At 38.4% G+C, this 22258-nt stretch overlaps 1 protein-coding gene across 1 annotated transcript; it reads right to left on the reverse strand.

Annotated features, from left to right (window-relative positions):
* Positions 1-924: 924 nt before the first annotated feature.
* LOC117297816 (coiled-coil domain-containing protein 9-like) lies at positions 925-22092 on the reverse strand. Its single transcript, XM_033780967.1, has 14 exons — positions 22037-22092; positions 20042-20098; positions 18230-18367; positions 17116-17391; positions 15965-16108; positions 15206-15346; positions 14263-14346; positions 13475-13561; positions 9829-9948; positions 9006-9086; positions 8210-8416; positions 4851-5083; positions 2255-2325; positions 925-1556 (listed from the first exon to the last, which is right to left on the reverse strand). Exons 2-14 carry the CDS (start codon positions 20078-20080, stop codon positions 925-927), a joined length of 2253 nt encoding a protein of 750 aa, XP_033636858.1. The 5' UTR covers positions 20081-20098; positions 22037-22092.
* Positions 22093-22258: the final 166 nt, after the last annotated feature.

The raw sequence follows: 22258 nt of genomic DNA on the forward strand, positions 1-22258 counted from the left end.
TAGAGAAATCAACATGCTCTCTTATCACCAGGCAAGCTGTGATGTAGCTGTTCAAGACATCTGCTCCAGAATGCACAAGGTCATGGTTCGACTCCCACCTGAGTTGCCAGTGGATATTGGTATTGTGTCCACTGGACTCGGAGGGCACCAACTATATAACAGCGTCATGGACAGTTCCCAGTTGACGGCACACAGTGTAAAGTCAGCCATAATTACAGGTAGCGCTACGTCATGAATTGTAAATGCAAAACTATGTTGCTCTGTAAGGTACACAGCTCCTCACAGTTGACATTAAGAATGAAAACAACAATTATGAGTTATGCATAAATACCACATGTGACACGCAGGAATTTTATGAAACTTCATGCATGGTTCGGCGGTAAACCACTTGGCAGCATAGAAAAAGATAAGTATGCTTGACGCAACTCAAAGCCCAAACCAAAGTTGTCAGTAAAGATTGTGTCTATCGGGAATTCATATAAGTGAAGGGCAGAACAACCAACCAGTGATTTGAACCGACACAATCCACAACATATGAGGAATAGTTATATTGCTGTAAACTGCATGCTGTTTGAAAGGAAATACCATCAAGAAAAGGCACATCTTTCAATTTTCAAATCCAAGGAAATAAATGCATTTGAAAAAGTTCAAATTTACACTGATTGCTCAATGTGAATACAATGCATTCAATTTACATGCTGCGTAATCGTGTTCAGGATACCAACATCCCTACACCTTTTGGCAAGTGCTACACAAAATACTTAAAGCTTTTTACACATTAGCAAGCCACGTGTTAAACAAAATTACTGAAATTCTCCACTTTGCAGAAGTCACGTTCGACACAGGAACACTCAGAAGGCTCATTTACAAGCTATTCTTTTCAGGCACAGGGAATTACTTCTTGCTGGCTAGACACATTCACTATCAAAAACCCTGGTTTGTCTGTGAATTGCTATAAACAAGATCATTCCCAGTAGAAAAACTACCATCATCGGGATGCCGTGCTTCGACTTCGGCAGCCCAATCTACCAGGAAGGTGTGACCAGTAGGAGTAAACGGAGACACTGGACTCCTGGGGGATTTAACCCCATCACTCGCTGATGACGGACTGGGCAAGGGGCCGATGTGTAAGCTCTCAGTGTTGTCTCTTAATGCCTTGGTTGATTCACTCTCCCACTGTGTAGTATTCGACGAGCCTCCAGCGTTCCAGTCAGATCCCGCTGACTGCTGCCACTGCCCGTACGAATCATCTCGAGAATTTGACTCTGATGTTTGTTGTCGGCCGTTGTCTCCTTGAGAATTATTCGGTGACTCATTTTGAGGACTTTGCGGAGAGGTTCGCCTGCCCGGTCTACTCTCGTCGGATCCGCTTCCCCCGCGTCCCCGACGCCCTCGATCGGCGCCCCGGCCACCGCGGTAGAATCCTCTCCCACCTCCTCGGCCTCGCTGATTACTTTCTTGGGTGAATCGTCCACTCCCAATGCGTGGGTCCTGGTCAGGGGTTTGACCTTTGACACGATCATCATGTTCAAAATGTCCACCCCCACTTCTCTTGTCTGTAGGGTAATTGAAGTAAAGGTTATATGTTTTGCATTTCGCATGAAGTATGACTCAATTGACCTTAACATCAAATGCAATACATTGTTAATGACAATTTTTTACTCTAGCAAAGTGTTTCTCAAAGGTAATATCAGTGTAACATTAAATCCAATTGATTTTGGTATTTTAATAGAAATGCTTTCTAAATTGTCTTTGAATTAGAATAAAAAACAGCAACAGAGCGAAAGAGAATTGAACATCAATTTGAATAAAACCTAAACCTTTCTTTCAGATAAGAGGAACATTACAGAGTTGGTAAGGAACAACTTACATGGTCTTATAATGACATGAATGATAGTAGAAAGTATTTCTGTCGGAAATGCCATTTGATGAGAAGTAAATAAAACTGATTTCCCATTTGGAGTTTATCGCTCAGTGATTATTTCATTAAATTTCTATTTTAACCAATGTCATGCAAAATGTGTGAGTGGTTTTTCACTATTTTCTCGTGACCCAGATGGCCGATAGATCTCAAACTTCTACAGGTTTGTCAGTTTTATTATGGTGGATTGCATAAATTGCTTACACTGCCAGCCACTGTTTTGTTAGCAAAAGCAACTCTGCAATGTTGCTTTAATCATTAATAAATGATTCAACCAGAAAACTTTGACAGAAGTATGATTACGATAGCCCCCATTGCGACATGTCGGCTTACCTCTTTGATTAGTGACTGCATCCGTTGCATCCCAGTGACCGATCCTCATTTCTCCCTGATCCCCCTGCTCTCTATAATGGAAAGATCAAAAGGAAGGAATAAGTCTATGGCCCTTTTCAAAACCATGTTTTCAGCATTGGATTTGACTTCAGGCTCCGTCCACTCGTCTGAAACCCTGAGGGCCTATATGCATAGCACGCGCAATTGTAAAAAAAAAACACTGGGCCAAGCTAGCCTGAAGCTGAATCAAAAGCCGAAGCCGTCGTTTCAAAAAGGGCCTAAGACTTCAAAGAAAAAGGTAATTAACAGCAAAAAGGCCGTGTCCGAATTGGTGGCTACGGCTGCGGCTATGACCAATGCTAGGGGTGTTGCTAAGGGCGTCCTATACTTCAATGCATGATGATGCGGCGATCCGGCCGTAGCCGTAGCCGCCAATTCAGATACGGCCTAAGACAGCATTCTTTATGAAATTATCAAAGTAGGATAGTCTGGTTTAATATTTAGGAAATTAAGTTGCTAGAGTATGGTAATAAACAGCAAAATAAATAATACAAAATTCAAATAAAATATGTCAACATCTATGTTCTTTTATAAGTTTAATGCCTATACAACACATTGAGCTCTTGCCACGGATGAAACACCCTATACCAACAATGATTAATTGTTGTTTTAAAATAGATTTAATGTTTTTTTTCCCCCAAAAGTTAACCCACATAGGTCCCAAATTCTCAATAAATATATTCAGGAAATTTCTGTCTGTTTTCTGTTGGATTTAGGACTTCAGGCCCAAATAACAATTGGAACATTTTGGGCGCAAAGTTACACAAATGGAATATTTTAGAGTCTGAAGCCAAATACACCAGGGGTTGGGATCTACTAAGTTACATTTTCATACAAAAAAGAACAACTACAGGAAACACCAATGCACCAGACACAGCTAGACAAGAAGTGATTTTCATTTCCCACAGTAAATTTCCCCTGTCACATTGCTTCGTTTTGTCCTTGTTCATGTCTCATCCATTAGTAAAGGATTACTAGCTAATGGTTGGCTGGCTGCATCTCATGGGAAATGAATGCAAACATGGAACACTCATTGGCAGCATTCCTCAACACAACATGGAAACCTCCCGAGGGAACACAATGGCAAGTGTTGTGTGCTAGAATTATAATTGGCGGGGATAGCTGACATGGATGCATAAAGGAATATAAACGATTCCTGAATCATTCTCAGAGAATGGATATTTTTTAAAAGAGGGTTCCGATGGAATGATTCTTTCAGGTCCTCATTACAAAAATAATAGATGGAAATTTGCATCGGGGATATAGTATATGTATTTTGGTTTTACCCATCATAAATATAATACAAATTTGCTGCACTTTTTATACAACGACTTTACACTTTTCTAAGAATGTGTTTAGTTTGAATTGACTAAACATTTGGAAGGAATATTCCCTGCATCATCAGAAATGATTCTGCAAGAAAAGTATTTATATTCACCAAGAGTAGACACCTGAAGCTGCAGATCAAAACGTATCTGACAAAAATTACATTTACACAATTTTGTTGGTATTACTTGGAATGTGTCTTGAACATTACTTAGGGATTCTTTACGGAGCTATTCATAGTTAAGGTCCAGCTGTGAAAAATGAGAAAAGAATCGATGCGTGAAATAAGCTGCTGTATTTAGTCTGTAGCAAGTTGGAAAAACATCTGTTTATTTATCCGAACATGAGACAAATATTGCTTTAGGTAAAGCCAAACAATTAAAGTGATGATTGAAATTAAGCTTGGGCGATATCACGATATTATCGAATATCGCGATATTAATTTGGAAACGATTTCGATATCGGATGGATTTGGTTTTAATCGAAATATCGATATCGCGATAATCGCGATATCGATTAAATATCGCGATGTATTTGCAAGCTTAGACATCTTGCACCCCATGGGTTTGGAGTAAAACCAGAAGAATAGGTCATTAGAACACCTCTCTTATGCTATGACTGTCTCTTCTACAACTTTTACTTGGAGTTTGAAGACTGATGATGTCAAATTTAATTAATCGCGATTATATCGAATATCGCGATATATTGTCGGCGATATATCGTGAATAAAATAAATCGATATCGCCCAAGCTTAATTGAAATGGAATTACATGGAACATGAAACTGTACTTGACTAACACCTGAATCAGACAGGCACGCCAGAGACTTGCCGAGACTAGGAGTAACTCTAGGTCAACCCATATTTTGGTTTCATAAAGGCGAACTCAACATAACATTTACATCGGCTCATGACAAGACTGAGGTCTGAAACCAAGGTATTCCAGAGTCGTTCTAAATGGCTGCAACAGTCAATCTTGCGACTTCCAGCGTGGCTAGTGGCTCCTAACTGTTTCAGACGGCAAACTTTTCATGGTCTTAATTCAGAATTTGATTTGGCGCGACTCTGGAGTGCCTGTCTTAAACAGGTGCCGAAGGGTCCATGAAACACAAAAAGTGCTTAACCTAAATTGGATGACAGAACACCATTTTAATTTGGTTTGTTTCGTCAGGGAAGACAGTAAGATTAAAACAAGTTTTTTTGTATACTTACTGTTTTGCCGGCAAAGTAACATTTTCTTTCCACTCTTCCTCGACTGCCTTCTCCTTCCCAGGGTTCCACTGCATTCCCTGGTCTCCTGTAGTAGCTTGTTTGTGTCTGCGTATGCGCTCTTGGTCGATCTTCTCGCGTTCTCGCTTCCAGGCTTCGTACTCGCGCCGTTCCTTCCCGCTCATTGTGACCGTCTCTGTAGTGGACTCTGGCGCACCCCTTCCTTGAGAATGACCCTGGGAATAGAAGACTTTATTGTTAAACCTCTCGCTATCGATATTGTTTGGAGTAAGTTGAGAGGTTACTCTTTAAACCACAAACCTCCCCAAATTTTGAATGGAGGAATAAAAATTCACCGTTTACCAAATATAATATAATATAGTTGCAGACTGGTAATGGTAACATCATGAATTTGTTTAAAAAGATCAAAAAAACACTTTATCAGACATATACTGATAAAATTGGCATTCAGAATTTAGAAAAAACCTTGTTTCAAGGAAACTTGTTTTGTGTCACTCCAAAAAATCTTAACGAAAAAACTTTTCTCAGGAGTCAATTTTTTTCTGAAATAATTTTTTTTTAACGAATACCATTACATTGGGTACAAACAAATAAAATGTTGAATAATTATGCAGTGTTTCATTTAAAAAACAGCTGCATTACAGCTTTCTCAAACAATGGTATTACAATTAGGGAATAACAGTGCGAGTACCCGGTCTTCACTGCGTGGTAATGACCGCGTTGGTGGCTGGCGCTGTTAACGGACCGAGTCGGAGGCGAGGTCCGTTAACAGCACCAGCCACCAACCAAGGTCATTACCATGCAGTGAAGACCGGGTACGAACACTGTTATTCCCATTAATAAATACCTTTTTTAGCGAATTAAACGGCTAAAATTGTCCAAATTTTGTGACTTTTCTCTCGGCGGTACTTCCAGACAAATTCAGGGGCCATATTTGAGCTTTTGATGGTTCCCATCTCTTTCGTGCGTTAATCACGTTACTGGTCTTTGAGACCAGTGGCTCTTTTAAATAATAATCTGTTCAGTGCCTTCACTGGGGTCAAAGGAGGCAAATGATTGGCAATAGCTGTTCCTTGTGCATTAAAACGCGCGCATGAGCTCATTGTCAGCTTATACGCGCGCACATGTTACACGCGCGCACTCAAAATCGATACATTTTCAGCGCGCGTACGCGAAGTTGCAATGAAACTAACAGGGATATAAATAAGCGTGCGATACAGTGCAACGCGCAAGGTTTACACAATTTATGCTGATTTAGTGGCCACTTATTCGCTATTTTCCAAAGCCGGTCTTTAAACCACCGTTAACACTCTCACACGTGACCGGGTTTTGACCAATCAGAGACTGGAAACCGTCCAAGGTATTTATTAATAAAGGTTTTCCAATGATTTGAATATAGATTAAAAGGAGTTGTAGTTTTCAATTGATCTTGTGGGGGAAAAAAACATTACTAACAAACAGACAAACATGATGTGAGACATCTGCATATTTTTCTACCTAAATATGTTAACCAATCCAGGAATGAGGTGGCAATTAAATCACAAGTCAAGCCATGACCAGGTTGGTGATATTTAATGCAGCTCGATCCAACCTAACATGATAGTAAGCTTATAGGCCTAATGATTGCGAATAGTAGATGTTTTTAGCACGGTAAGGTAGCAATGTAAACTTATCACCAATTAGAATTTCGTCATTTTTAGGGGCAAGGCCAATGTGGCCTTGGAATAGGTGCAAACGTTGAAGGGCCGTAGGGTCAAAAGGGCAGGGCACCAAGGCCAAACAGGAAAAGAAAAAGGACACAGGGAGGATTTTTTTTTCTTTTTTTTGTGAATATACTAAACATGTGTAACCATCCATTTCACGATGGCCATCATGAATTCCACGCCTGATCAAAAACTGTGTAATTATGGTGAAGATGCTGGTACATATAGAGTGATTAACAGGCTCAGACCTGAATTATTCAAGGACTAGGTGAATTGTCAGACATAGAGGGGGTAATTTAACTAAATACTATGGCTGATGTTGCATCTTTCAAAAGCAATTATCTAAAAAAATATCCATGTGTGAAAGACAGTTTGTTACAAAGGACAAAGGGATTGTAAATAATAGGTTTTCAGAAGGATAATTAATTTTCTCCCCTAATGTTCGTCAAACACATTCTGTAGAATGTGATAATTTTAATTAATTGTGGCAGACTTTTTAGGATACAGCTTTGTTCGAATGATTTTCTATTAAAAGGGGACTGATGTCATTATCACAGCAGGCCTGTGGCTGTACGTGAAACTGTGGACTCAAACCCATTGTTAATGTGTGTGCTGGCTTCCACACAAAAAAGGGCACACGTTCTTTCTTGGTTACTGCGGGGAAGGTGTGGAATAGTCTTCCCTACCACATCAGGACTGCAAATACAACATCTTCTTTCAAAACTGCCCTCAAAACCCTACTCTTTGCAGTTAAACAATGACCAGCGACTCTCTACAAACTTTTTCTGTTCCTTTCTTTTGAACTGTTTATTTTGTATCTCGAGCGAGCGCCATGAGCGCCTTTTTGTGGCGGATACCGGCGCTACATAAGACTCCATTATTATTATTATTATTATTACCGTTGTTATTATATTATGAAGTGGCAGTCAGCGCGCAGTAACTGAGTTACAGAGTTAATAATTTTAGGTACAGCACTGCTAAATTCATGACAAAGGTCCCTCTTTTAAATTAAGTTTTGTAGATAAATGGTTCCACTACAATTGCATGCCAGAGAAACAAGATCAGGGCCCAATTTCATGTAGCTGCTTAGCGACTGATTTTGTGCTTACTGTGAAGGTTTCCATTTCATAGCCCAGCCGTCGCTTTCACCAAACTCTTCCTAACTTAGCATTAATCTTAGGACTTAGGACGGGTTCAGTTCCAGATCCAAATACGTAGGACGCATTGAACACGTCCTAAGTAAGACGGGTTACTCGTCCTAACTCGAAATAGGATTGATCCTAGCGTTTCGTGAAATCGGCTGCAGAGCACTTATCGTGGAAGAGTAGGACTTACCTCCAGTGTTTCTGGTTCACATAGCAAGCACCCTTGTTTACAGGTTACCTCAGGCGTACGAGGTACACTGATCAAGTTCACTTACGAAGCATCCTTGGTTTCATTACCAGAAATAATAATAACTTTTGTCTTTTTTGTTTAGCCTTCGAGAGAGACTCTTCTAAAGCAGAAACGTCAGGCCATCGACTATTTTTTTCATTTATACCATCGGTCCTTTTGGTTGGTAAGTTGTTTACAACAGCCAATTCTATTTCCTCAGAAATAGTAGTACTAAACTAGAGTTCAATGAATGGTAAAACTCACCCCACGTCCACGCTGGTCTTTCCTGCGGCCTCTGCCTCCCCCAATGTCAGACTCCTGCCCACCTCTGACGTGTTGTTTCCTTCTTCCACCGCTGTGTTGATTTCCTTTAGCGGAGCGTTCATGATCTGGATCGGCCCCGTAGCGGGCAGGGTCATCAAGGAAACTATAAACAGACTTTGATGGGGAGTCGGTGACACCTGTGGCTTTCTGAAGTGACAGATGAGTCCATGATTCAAAATTCAATGGATAATTAAAAAGGTTTAAAAACATAAACTGTATTATATCTGTTCAATATACATTGTAAACATCAGAAAACCGATACAATTAAAGTGTCTTTCATTACTATTATTGTTATTATTTATTTGGAATATCGAAAAGATCAATACAAAATACAAAAAGAACAGTACTATACAACTCTATATATAACTCTCATAAAATGACCTCAAACTTTCATGTCATAGGTCGACAAGTTCATTGAGAACAGAGCCGATTATAGACCTTTATTTTGTTAAAAAAACAAACCGCCTTGGTTGGCATGGCTGGCCGAATGTTAGTAAAACACTCGATCATACCAACAGATGTTTTAACTAAATTCATCAATTTTCTGAAAACTTTCAATTAAATATAATACCTCCCGTAATTAGTTGTTTTGCTTTCAACAAAATCAACACAACGTTTTAATCTTTTTGAAACATTGTTAGCGATCTGTTTTTCATTGCGTTTATGGCTTTCCATAGTTTTCCAACCTGGGTTAACAAAAGCAAAAGCAAAAATGTCTGACGGGCAGAAGTCTTACCTGATTTTCTAATGCTTCCCTCATTGCAGCAATTTCAGCCTCTACTCTATCGTAATTATCCTTCTGTTTCAGTTCAAACTCCTGCAAAATGAAAAGTGTTCTCTCATGATTTTCACATCAAAAAGTTGTGAAGAAAATGATTTAAAAGCAGAGTTTTTTTTCTCACACCACGGCGATCAACTGATAGAGCAACCTAGGAGTTATATTTTTCATTTTCGCTAAATCATTCAATGTACACAAGCAAGCATAAACCTTAAAGGCAGTGAACACTATTGGTAATTACTCAACATATTTATTAGCATAAAACCTTTCTTGGTGACGAGTAATGGGGAGAGGTTGATGGTATAAAACATTGTGAGAAACGGCTCCCTGTGAAGTGCCATAGTTTTTGAGAAAGAAGTAATTTTCCACGAATTTGATTTCAAGACCTCAGGTTTAGAACTTGAGGTCTCGAAATCAACCATCTAAACGCACACAACTTCGTGTGACAAGGGTGTTTTTTCTTTCATTATTATCTCGCAAGTCCGCCGACCAATTGAGCTCAAATTTTCACAGGTTTGTTATTTTATGCATGTTGAGATACACCAAATGTGAGGGCTAGTCTTTGACAATTACCAATAGTGTCCACTGTCTTTAACGAATGTATTATTTTTATAACATTGTTTGTTTCAATGCCCAATTTCAAATTTATAAAGTAGTATATCTAACTGGTAAAAGTACTGACAGCATTTACAGCACAAAATACATGTGTACACACAATAAGTACAATGATGCCATCAAATTACAAATACATGTAATTACAAAAACACTTCATGAGACTTACCCGTCTCTTGACTTCCTCTTTACTGACTCTGACCGTCCGACCACGCCCCCTACCACCTCCTCCCCCACCACCACGCCCTGGTGGTTTCCCTTGATCATTCTCCACAGAGATCATCAGATCCTACAAATGTTAGGTTGGGGAAGACAAAACATTTTGGTTATAAACAATTTGAAACCCATACAGAAAAGCATATCAAACCAATGAGTTCATAATGGAAATTGTGACATCTTATAAATTTGTCTCTAACACAGTGAAGCATTACATTTTATTGTATTGAAACATTTTCTTATTCTAAGGTTAGTATTACCCCAATAATACTTTTTCTTAGACATAAATGCAAGCTGTGCATTGTAAACCTGATTTCATGACTAGTTTTACAAGAAACTGGGAAAGTCATGAGCATTAACCAAATGATGAGCCGTGTCCTGCCAACATTGAAGCAGGGTACCTTGGAACCCAAGGGTCTAACAAATAACTGAATATGCTGTGTCCAATTAAGACTAAGATCTTGCCGATTCTCAGTGAATACAATCCACATTTTCTTGAAAGCGAAAAACAAATCCTGGTACATTTTTGAGAATGTTTAATGTGTATATTTGGTTTGCGGTAACACCATGTGTGTATCTACTTGCCAGGTAGAGTTTGTTCTTAGAGAACTGTCTTGCCTTATTCTACTAAGACAGTTCTCTAAGAACAAACTCTACCTGGCAAGTAGATACACACATGGTGTTACCGCAAACAAATATACATTGATACCTCACCATGCAATGCCTCAAATCCTATAATGTTAAATGTATTAACGTTTTTTAGTTAAGTTTCAATGCGTAAACTTCATACTCCAAAAAACTATTATTCTGAAAATTCTGAAAAAATACTCCAGTGTGTGAGCATGAAAAGTTTCTGGAAACCCAGAGAAAAAGTGTTTTTATTCGGACCTAAGTGTTCATTCATCATGATTAGTTGAGAGGTTACCAATTGGGGAAATTTAAGCATGATTTCAGAGTGGGCACAATTTTGTTGAGCTGCATAAGCAGACACAGGTGATTAACAACTTCATGCTAAGCAAAAAAAAACAACAGGATACCAGCTAAATTGGTACAACAAAAATAGCAGTTTGCTTAGCACATTGCTGCGCTTAAGCAGCTCTATGAAGGTGAGCCCTGAGTTTGTGCATAGACTGACTGTGGAGGAATATAAAACCATTATGCAAGTTAGTTGATTATCAAATACATGATAAACATAAATTAAATTCATCAGCAAGATCTTACAGTGATGTTACATGCTGCAATTATTGAAACAAAGATGTTAAAAGAAACTCAGGGCAAGGCAGATAGTCATGGCTATGGCTTTTAAGTATTGCTTGCAAACCAATGCTGAATTATCTGTTGTTGGAAGATGCTGTGATCTAGCCATAGCCAGAGCCAGATAGTACCACAATCAAATCTACAACAACGTCTTAGAACGGGGCATTATGAATAGCCATTCTTTATTATTATTATTATCAAAAAGATGATACAAATATTACTATTGAAGAGTTAAGAAAATTTTAAGAAGCCAACAATGGTTAATTCAGCCGATGTCACTTTCAAAGATAAATCTTCTTTCCAACACGAACAGACTCAAAGTGAAAATAACAGCAGTTCAGCAACTGAAAATTATTAAGATGTCAGTAAAAGAGAAAACAATGAGGTTAGAATCTTGCATGGTGCAGTTCAATTAAATATACCAAATCATAAATGACAGTTGAGCCCGGTTCATACTTCCTGCGAACACAAATGCGATACAAATTTTGACGTCAAAAATGCGCAAAGAGTAATTCGCATCAGTTGACTTGAGCTGAGCTCCTGCAAAACATTTGCAGCGAGAAAGGCCTGTGACGTCTAAACTCGTATCGCATTTCCATTTGCAGGAAGTATGAACCGGGTTTTTTATTAAGTGATGTTTTAAGCTTGGCATGGTGTGCATTTAACTAGTAAACTTGAGGGTAATAATTGATGGGGCAGTAACTTTAACTAGTAAAATTAAGGTGTGCAATCACACGTAAATCTCTGTGGGAGGAGGGAGTGTTGAAAAGACGCAGATGAAAAAAGGAGAACACAACAGTGAGTCCTTAACAGCTCTTTCTTCCTACTTTCCTCGTCAGAAAATGTATTTCTTTCCTATATCTAGATGAGCCATTCCAGCAGCTTTATTCCACGTACTACATCTCTTTGGAACTCCTTGCCTGATGCCTTCTCCCCCATCCTACAACCTAGACTGTTTTAAGAGGACATCAATTCCTACCTTCAGCTCCACCCCCCCCCCAGGATTCCTTTTCTCATTTAATAATTGTTTTTCTTGTAGCCCATACAGAGATACTTTTAGCCTTATTTGGGGCGAACTTGCATTAAAAAAACAAATCTGAAAAAAATCTACCTTGTGCTAATTTACTTAAAATATAAACAAGCAAACAAATAAATTGCATCACAGACATGATTGTTTGGTTTACAGTTGATTTCGCCAATGAAAAACACCTACGTCATAATGGCCAGTGAGCACCAACAAAAGGATATTACATAATCGCTTGTTGTACGATAACGAAAAGTAATGCCACTTCTCAAAGCCAACACTCCTCCCCAAAGAGATTTATTCACAGTTCTACCTGCAAGTTTATTATTTATAGTAACTGTCAGTGCCAAGGGTCCATACCAGCAGAATATTGAAATCAAAGAACCCTTGACAAGAGACTCGTTAAATTCTGCTCAACAATTTAACAACAGTTCTTTGTGTGTGGGGTATGTTGAGAGTAGACAACATTGCCTTTTAAACACACCTGTGTGTATTTGAAGTAAGTATGAGTGATTACAACTACATCCACCATGTGTTTGACACTAAATGTCGAATAGGGTATAGCAGTTGCGTTATATATTTTATGCAAGGAGTAAAATACGAGATAATGTGAACTCATACTGTTGAACCATAGGGACTACATTTATCATCATTTCTTATCAAGGGGGAGATACAGTGTGTTCAGAGATTATTCTGGTCCATAAGCAGGCATGATATTTGATCCTTGGACAAAAAGTAGGAACATTTTATTTGAGTCAAAGGACTGACCTACATGTCAGAGCTCCCAACATTTGCATCTTGCAACCAGGGAGATTTTTGTGTACAGAAATCAGGGGGGAAAAAAATGTTTCCTCAATCAAGAAGATTTTCAAATTGTTCATCAGAACATGGACAGATTGATCAATATTTCTGCAGAATAAAGGAGAGATTGCAGCTTTTGGTGCTCATGGTGTAGGCTTTAAAAGACTAGTCAGACCTTATTACTAAAAATAATTCTCATTTTTACAAGGGCCAACAAAATTGGAAAAACAGACTAAAGTAGGGAGAATATCATGCCTGCATAAAAAAAATATCCAAGTTCATTGCATTAAAAAAATATCACATGTTTGTTGAAAAAAAAACAAAAAAAACATAGGCCGAAGTGTTCAAATTTGTTGAAGAAGACATAACAAACCATGCATAATTCTGCACACAGAAGCAGGCATTCCAACCTATACTGGTTAAGGTGAGAGTTAATGCACCAATACCAACATGCAGAATAGTAGCAACATGGGGTGGGGTCAAATCATGGAATGACCCAGGAATGACCGCTCAATACCTCTTGCTGTCCACCCCGAATCGTCACTTTGCGTTTCACCTTCTGCTCTCGAACCATCTGATCATTCTGAAATGTCACCACCAAATCCTGCTCAACAAATCCCAAGATAGACACCCACACAGACACCCAGAGAAAAGGGAGGGACAAGGGGGGCGGGGACGAGGGAGTGACAAGACAGGGCAATTTAAGTACATGTATATAACCCCCAAAAAGCATACACAGGGGAGGGGTAGACAGGGCGGAAAGGTCAAAGGGTGGAGTGTGAATCGAAAAACCAAAACAATAAACAAATAAGTAGAAGTAAACCAAGAGTTTATAAAAAGATAACAGAGCAGCTAAAAAACTTTTACGGTAAAGATCAATATGACATTGTGTAAATAAATACTTACATTTGTCATTCAAACTTTGTGTTCAAAATTCAATCAATAACATCCCAACAGGTTATTTACAGCTAAAATTATCACAAAACCATCCCTACAACATTTTCTATTTACCAAAAGAACTAGATATTGGCAAGTTATGGCTCATACTAAACAACAAGCTTAAACCAAACAAATCTATTTCATTACATAGACTTCACACAAACATGCAATGTTAACATATTTCAATATTTCAATGATTAAATGAAAGACTGTAAAGCACCCTTCCAAAATGCTTCAGAAGTACATGAGATTCAGCACACTGTAAGATGTGCCTTTCCATAATGGGGAAAATTTACACATCAAAAAGCTTTGTGTGAAATGAAAAGATAATCGGGAAGAAAAGGAAATGCTAAAAGAGAAACGTACCTCTCGCTTGGGTCTGGAGGCTTCTTTAGGCGGCCCTCTTCTCTGGCCTTCTCGTTTCTGAGGAGGCGGCCCTCTATTTGGCACCTAGATAGAGTAGGAAACAAAAAAAATCAAAATCCAATAAGGGAAATAAGGTTCATTGACATACCAAGTTTGATCTTTTATCAGAAATGATTTTGTATTGTTTTGTTTTAGACAATGTCGAACATTTGTCCTTGTGGGTTATGTTGTTCCATGGATTCTGAATGATCAGAAGATTGATTTCAGCTATCAAAGCATGTTGAATGGAAAAAACTGTTGATGTGCATCATGTCTCGATCCAGGTAGAGTTCTTCTCAGAGGCTAAATGACAACACAATACATAGATATAAGTATATTAAGTGTTAAAGATATTTTGAAGGCATTGCAGAGGGCTGGCATAGCAGAGGGGGCAGCCGTCTTGAAACCTTGGAATTCATATTGGCTGCCGTTTCGTGTTTTTCCACTCAATAGATCTTGCCATGAATGTTGGTGGCAAAATCTACATTAACGGCAACATGACAGTAGTTTAACAAAGATATGTCATAAATTTTGTTTTTAAAATAATAATAATAATAATAACCAGTTTTATAAAGTGCTTTTCACACTCGAAGGGAGTCTCAAAGCGCTTCCAACATTATTACCCCTGATTCATTCCTTAAACCATCCCAGCTCCCTGGGGAGTATACAGCGTGTGCATCATTAACTTGCGCTACTCAGCTAAATCAAGCACTATAACCATCTCTGCCCTCACAGGTACCCATTTACCCCTGGGTGGAGAGAAGCAATTATAGTTTAGTGTCTTGCTCAGGGATACAAGTGTCACGACCCGGGAACAGAAGAGCAAGAACTTGAGTTCGGTGCTCTTATCCCCTCAGCCATGACCAGAGTGAAGTCAGTTAGGTATATACAGTGTATTTCCTACCTGTATAACTTCTCTTGATACAACAAGATTGACTTCTCCCTTGCATTCCTTAAGGATGCTGTACACCTCATCGCGAGTCTTTTTCTCTACATCCACGCCATTAATCTCAAGAAGGAGATCCCCAGAATGTAGTCGTCCATCCTGCCAATAAGAATACACAAAATTCCATCTTGTCGATAAAAATGTATAATGTGTACATTATTTTTAAAGTTGTGGATACAATATTTGTGGCTGTTTGCTCTACACCTCAGTTTGCAACAGCTAATTATATTTTTCTCATTTGAAAATAAGCAGGTCACACTTACAAACATGATGTTTTTCACAGCTTATCTAATGATTTGCTTCTAAAATATTTGACGAGATGAACCCTTTTAAAGCTTTAACTGTTTAAACCAATCCTTAATGAGACTTTGATACAGCAATACACACATTCTTCAAACTTTTACAAAATTCCAACTTATTGGAATTCTGTGGAATAATTTTTCTGTTGTTAACTGATTGTAGGAGGGCTTCAACCACATGCTCCAGCGAACCCATTCAACACTGAAACCCACCAAACCCTCCATGAGCTAACACAAACAGCAAGACGGTCAGAGCACACCGATTGAAAAAGTCAAGCAGACCAAACTGGCTCTTCTCAGAGCAAACATTACTCACTAAAGAGATTTGACATGGTGTCAAGTCAACTATTGTTCCAACAATTCTTAATAATGTAATGCAGGTAGAAAATGTTTATTCACAAGAAACTACCAGACTTACCATTCCTGCAACACCGTTTGGCAAGATGGTCTTGATCGTTACGCCGATACCAGGGAAGTTCATGACCCCAAACCCAAGACCAGTGCCTGATGTGTGAAGGTTAATCTCTATTGTCTCACTGCGTGTTCTCATCGAGCTAGGTTCCTGATATATGGAAGGTAGTAAAAGGAAGAGATTAAGCCATTAACATGATGATTAACTCATCTAAGCGAGTTTTGAATTCAATACAACTGAACCTAAATAAAGACTTTAGAGATTCGCATGGTAGAAAGATTTAGAAATATTTTGCGGTGACACGGTGTAGCTAAACCTATTTTGAGTGATGGTGGTTCTGAGCAGAACCGAAGGACTAAAGGTTTCGGGCAGTATACTCTGTCTGTTTGAAACGTGGGAAACTCTGGTTCTTCTCAGAACCCCAATCACTCAAATAGGATTTATCTACAGGGTGTCACTGAAAAATCTTTCTTATCAAATGAACCTCACTAAAAAATAACACCACTTGGTAGTTTCTTATATGTATATTTAGTCAGCAGCAGTGGTCAATAAAATACAGGCGGTCACAATAAGGTACATGCAACTCTAGTTGTGATGCAAGGAAGTTTGCTGTTAAATTTAAAAGCACCCTCCCGGAGCTTGACCCCTCCCCAAATAAGTAGTATTAATGCCACCCCTGTACACAGTATCACTATTTAGCAATCCTGAAATCCTAATAAAGTATGGGCAAACTTAACACCTGGAAATATCAGTTGTAAATATATGAACAGTTATAGTTTGTAATTCAAAAAGATTTTATAAAACCTTTCATATTCATTTAAAATATTGTCTTGACTATTACACACATACATACATACATTTAAAAATTTGCAAAGCGCCTTAACATCAAGATCAAAGCGCTGAAAAGAGCAAAACCAATGAAACTATCAACATATTACATCTGATACAAATGAGTTTTGAGAGATTTTTTTAACAAAGAGTTACAATTTCTGATGTGTACTGTGAGGTTGTTCCGTATTTGGGGAGCAACACGTGAGAAAGTCCGGTTGTGAGTATTAGAGCCTGACAAATTGTAGAAGGGTTTATACAGAATTCAAGTAATGTATGTGAAAATCTATAACATAGCATTTAAGAACTAGGAAACGAAAGAATCAAACCTTGGCCGAAGATTCTTGTCTTCGTCTTGACCCTCCACTTCCAACCCTCTCCCCATCCTGAATATAATCCCTTCCCCCACCTCCATCATCCCCGTGCTTCTCAATGGATGATGCTGGTGATGCAAGCCCGCTATCTACAGATGGACTTGTCGACTGTTGAGTAGGGGAGGTTGCAGGTAAGTCTGGAGGAAATGAGGGGCTTGTAGGTTCCTGCAATGGGGTGCTTGGAATGGTCATCCCATCTTGGCTTGCTCGCCGTTTGTCTTCCTCAATTTCCTAAAGGAATCATTCATATTTTTGAGGAAGGAAAAAGAAACAGAAAAAGTGGGAAAAGGATAGATAGATCGATATTTAGATTGGGCAAGAGAAGCAATTGAAAGAAAGTGGGATAACAGACCAGACGGTTAATAAAATAGCAAACCATAAATTATATTTATGAAACAAGATGAATTCAATTGCATTATTGGCCTTACATGCTACTTACAACAATCCAAACATAACTCCAGAATAACCACTCGATATTTAGCCCAATATTTAGCCCTACATCCCAACACACCACATTGTACAAATTACCAGCAAATATTTTGTTCTGTGCAAATGCCAAGGACTAAAAACAACCATGGTGCATGCATCATAAAAATATGTCCCTTCATAAAAAGAAAATATCCAAATGAAAACTGAACATACCATGTCTATCTCATAGTGTAAAGGAAACTTTCGCATAGATTTTTGCTTTGATATTGCAGCCATGCATGACACTGAACACAAAATTATGTTTGAGACAAGGTACTTGTGATGGTTGTGAGAGTTGTATAGACCATGTAACGTTTTGTTTACAAACAGTGCCAAGCAAATTTTTGGCTCAAAAATAACGTCAAGAAGTAACTGTTGTAATTTTTCACCCTTTCATTAGATTATAATAGCTTCACGATTAACATGCAGTGAAAAAAACATTTAAAAATAGACATTAAATGTGAGCAAAAACAAACCATAAATGAGCTGAATTACTGACAAAGCAAAATACCACAAGATAAAGAGAAAAAAAGACAAATGTTATCCTTCCTCAGGTAAAACGTTTGTGAATTCTGTGAGCAGCAGGGGGGCAACCATTTACCTGGTATCTCCGCATCCTTTCTTGGTTCGTCTTCTTAATGTTATCAATCTTCTGCTCCAGGACCATTTCCTGTTCCTCTTTGCTCAAGATATCCAGTAACGTGAAATTATCAACGATCTGTGACAGATCTTGGGCCAGCTACGAAGGTGAAACAGAGACGACAAGTGGGGGAGATTGGCCAACCGCGTCATCAAAACCATTATTGAGCACCCAGTGTGAAGATAACGACCACCAAAGAAATAAAGTGATGCCAATGTGTGGAGTGCATGACATAACATGGTACAGTTGCAGCAACGAATAGGGAAAAGCAGGAACAAAGCGGACAAGCACAAAGCAGAAAGAAAAACAGGAAGAGAGAAATAAAAAGTGCTGTCAGTCAGTAAAATGATTAAATATTGATTTTTTCAAGTGATTTTATATGTAGTGGTACCCTCTCATGTGAAGGACGTACCATTATAAATGGTGTAGTACACCAGATAAAACATTCCGCCTTCTGCTCTTCTTTGTATGTCTACACCAACCACTACAAGTATATAAAAGGTTTCCTTTTGTGAGTTTTAACCACCTGAATGTTTTTCACTAAATTGTGTTGTTTTTACCAGATCATATTGGCCTGAAAAGTTTTTCAAAGAAAACACAGGAGATGACAAGACACTTCCTTCACAGATGACATTCACAATTTTTAAAATAAAACTATATAAGCAACTATTCTGACACTACACGTACGTTGACTGACATTTATGTATTAAACAACTTTCAGCACAGTGAAATACATGTAGAACTTTAGAAACAAGCATGCAAATTGATCAACTACAAATCCCCAATTCCAAACAGTCACCAACGCAAACACCATTTTCCATATTTCCCAAAATGATACCAAGCTTTTAAAAGAACTTAAAAGGTTGTTAGTTTTTACAAGAGTGAAGACAACTGTGACCTAATTTCTTGACCTTTGAATTGACACTTTCATTTTCCTGCTAGGAATTATGGTTCCAAATGGCTTTAGATTTTAATATGTAATGTAAAATGTCACTGGTAAAGGGGGTTCACAAAGAACAAGAGTTTAGTAGGATTTGAACCAGCCACCTCCAGATCAATAACTGGTGCTCTATCTTGCCCTGTGTGGGCAGTCTTCCCATTTTGTCAGCATCTAGAAAGCTCTGTTTGAAGAGCACTAACACGTAAACCTGGAGGTCGCAATTTAAATCTCACTCCAGTAAATTTTTCTTAAGCCAACCCCAAAAGTTGATTTATAAAATACCAAGTCAACTTCTATTGTTGTTTATTACCCGAAATATGTTGCCACAATTTCAAGATAAAAACAGTTAGGCCTACATGTTTCATAATTACTTATGATTCGACTTGACTTCAACCTTATATAAAATGTTTCAACATTCCATTGAAAACTTATTTTCTTTGGGAAAACTCAAAGAAACAATTCCATACAAACTTCAGAAAAACCAGTCCATTGTTTGATAACCAACTAGACTGTACACTCCAACAGAGCATCCCACATAAATGATTGATCTGTAGACGAGTCTTATTGACAAGAACGGATTTATAAATCAGTGAGGATTGGTATTTTATTTACCAGAGACTGCCGTGCCTAATAGAGGACCTCGACCACTCAACTACATCAACGCGATCGGGAGAGATACGGAGGCTGAAATCATGGACCTTCCAAACATGATGAGGGATAAACACCTCTGGAGTAACGTTGTGCATGGAATCTCAGTTGCGACCGCTAAATGATGATGATTTCATTTACACAAAGATTTAATATTTCCCCCTCAGTTCTACTTTCAATCTTACCTGATTTGACGCCACTTCAAGGTGAACATTAGTTGACATGGTCAGTTCATATGGACTCTAAAATTAGGGGGGAAAAAACAGAGTTAAAAAAAAAGTATTTTAAGTACTACATCTAGGTATCATACTTCACAATAGCTTTGTATATCTAATAACAGACGACACCTAGCTGTGGTAGCAGCCTCCAGTGTTTTATTTCTGGCCAGGGCAAATGTGAAAAATTACTTCACTTGTGATGTGGGCAGCTATGGCCGATTATCTAACTTCTTTAGGGACTTCTCGCCAGGGCAGCTCGTACAAATGCAGTCACTGGTGATATGGGGAGCTGTTTGAAGGGCAGTTCCACACTCACAGGCTGGAAAATCAAGCCCATCAGACTGATGTTTGCTCAGATTTCAACAATGATCCGTACGGCATCTGTTTAAACGATTATCTGTTTTGCCAGTATTGAACATACGCATTTGGGACTTGAATTTGATATGAATTTCAAACATTTTTTAGCTCTGTCAAAAAAAGAAACACCCTCGGCAGCTACTCTGCAACTCTATTTAAATGTATCAGTAAGATTTTAATTAATAAAGAATAAATTCTTCTTATTTGGGGATGGAAATAGATGTCATCGGAACCGGAGGCATTTCAACGTGCTACACAGTTGTTGAACATACCTGCAATTTAATTCATTAATGTCATCTACTGACTGCATATACGTAGAGGGCATAATACTACTTCTAGAAACTATAGGCCTAAGGCTCCCCCGTGAGCCTTATAGGGGTCTAATATTTCGGACCTTTTTAACGACCGTTTGCCATCAATAAATAGAATTTCCTTTGTACTACACACCCAAAACTTATCACACACACTCAATATACATTCATAATGCTTGTATTGCCTTTTTGTTGAGTTAAATTTAAAAACATCATCAAAAAATGCAAGCATCATGAATGTATATTGAGTGTGTGTGATAAGTTTTGGGTGTATACCAAGGAAATTTTAGTTTTTGATCATGGCGAACGGTTGTAAAACTTTCATCTATCAACGCCGATTTTAAAAACGTATAGCATTAAGGAGGTCCAAAATATTAGACCCCTATGGCTCACGGGGGAGCCTAGTTTTTAGTAGTAGCATAAAGCCCGGTTCATACTTCCTGCGAATGCGAATGCGATACAAATGTTGACGTCACAAATTCGCAACGAACAATTCGCAGCAGTTGAACTCTGCTCGACTCTCTTGCGAATATCGCTGCGAAAGGAGGGTTGTGAAGTCAAATTCGCTTCGCATTCGCAGGAAGTATGAACCGTTACCGGGCTTAACACAACCTGCCAACTTCATTCAAAGTTCACTACTATTTAAAGATCCCACTGTTCCAATGATCTAAAATGGGGTTAGTTTAAATGAATGGTAGGCACGGCCTATATCCTTCTCCGTGACAGGCCAGCAAAAAACAGGACTGGACAGGCAAGAAATAAAATATACTCAAGTCATTGACATGATTGTAATATTAATGCTGAACTTTGAATGGATGACAAGACATGACAATTAACACCCCCTTTTGCTTTGCTACAATGGAAAAGTTTCCGTATGGCGCCACCACTTTTTCATTCGAAATAAAATAATATAGATAGTATCTAATTCTAATTTACCTGATTGATATATCCCTTTTTTTTTAAATGAGTGAAAAAGTGGTGGCGCCATACGGAAAGTTATCCGCCACAATTCCAGCAGCCATAATATGAATAAAAGTTTACTGTAGTAACACCAATAACACATACCCCCCCCCCGGTCCCGCCCCAAACCCACCCTCCCCATCCAGGACAATTCAGTAATATGGGCCAGACAGTTCAACTCTCCATCCAGCAGTCCAACTTCAATTAGAATTATTGCTCCATGGTAGAATTAGACCTTAGCTTAGTCTTACATTGAACACAGTTATAGTATACATTTGCATTATAACAACATTATTGTATACCTATTAAATTTCCCATTAATTGACCAACAAACCTGTGAAGATTGTGCGGGTATGCAGGGCGACAACTCAGCTATGTATCGCTGGCCAAACCGGCGACATTGAATTACGTGTGATTTATTGTGTGATGAAATCAGTACGGTACCTGTTGTTCATTATTTGCTCACCTCTATTTTCTTATTTGATTGAGCATTGTACACAACTCAATGTGAATGGTACCAGACTAAATTCATCTGATCCTTTTGGTTCAATTTTCT

Source organism: Asterias rubens, chromosome 1 (genome assembly GCF_902459465.1).
Source record: "Asterias rubens chromosome 1, eAstRub1.3, whole genome shotgun sequence".
Lineage (NCBI taxonomy): Eukaryota > Metazoa > Echinodermata > Asteroidea > Forcipulatida > Asteriidae > Asterias > Asterias rubens.

Bases quoted from the DNA above. Each gene is read 5' to 3' on its own strand.
- LOC117297816 (XM_033780967.1), bottom strand. From the start codon at position 20,080: ATGTCAACTAATGTTCACCTTGAAGTGGCGTCAAATCAG. The intron at 17,392-18,229 runs GTAAATGGTTGC...TGATTCCTTTAG, and splicing joins AAAGGATGCGGAGATACCAG to GAAATTGAGGAAGACAAACG. The intron at 1,557-2,254 runs GTAAGCCGACAT...ATTACCCTACAG, and splicing joins TGCAGTCACTAATCAAAGAG to ACAAGAGAAGTGGGGGTGGA.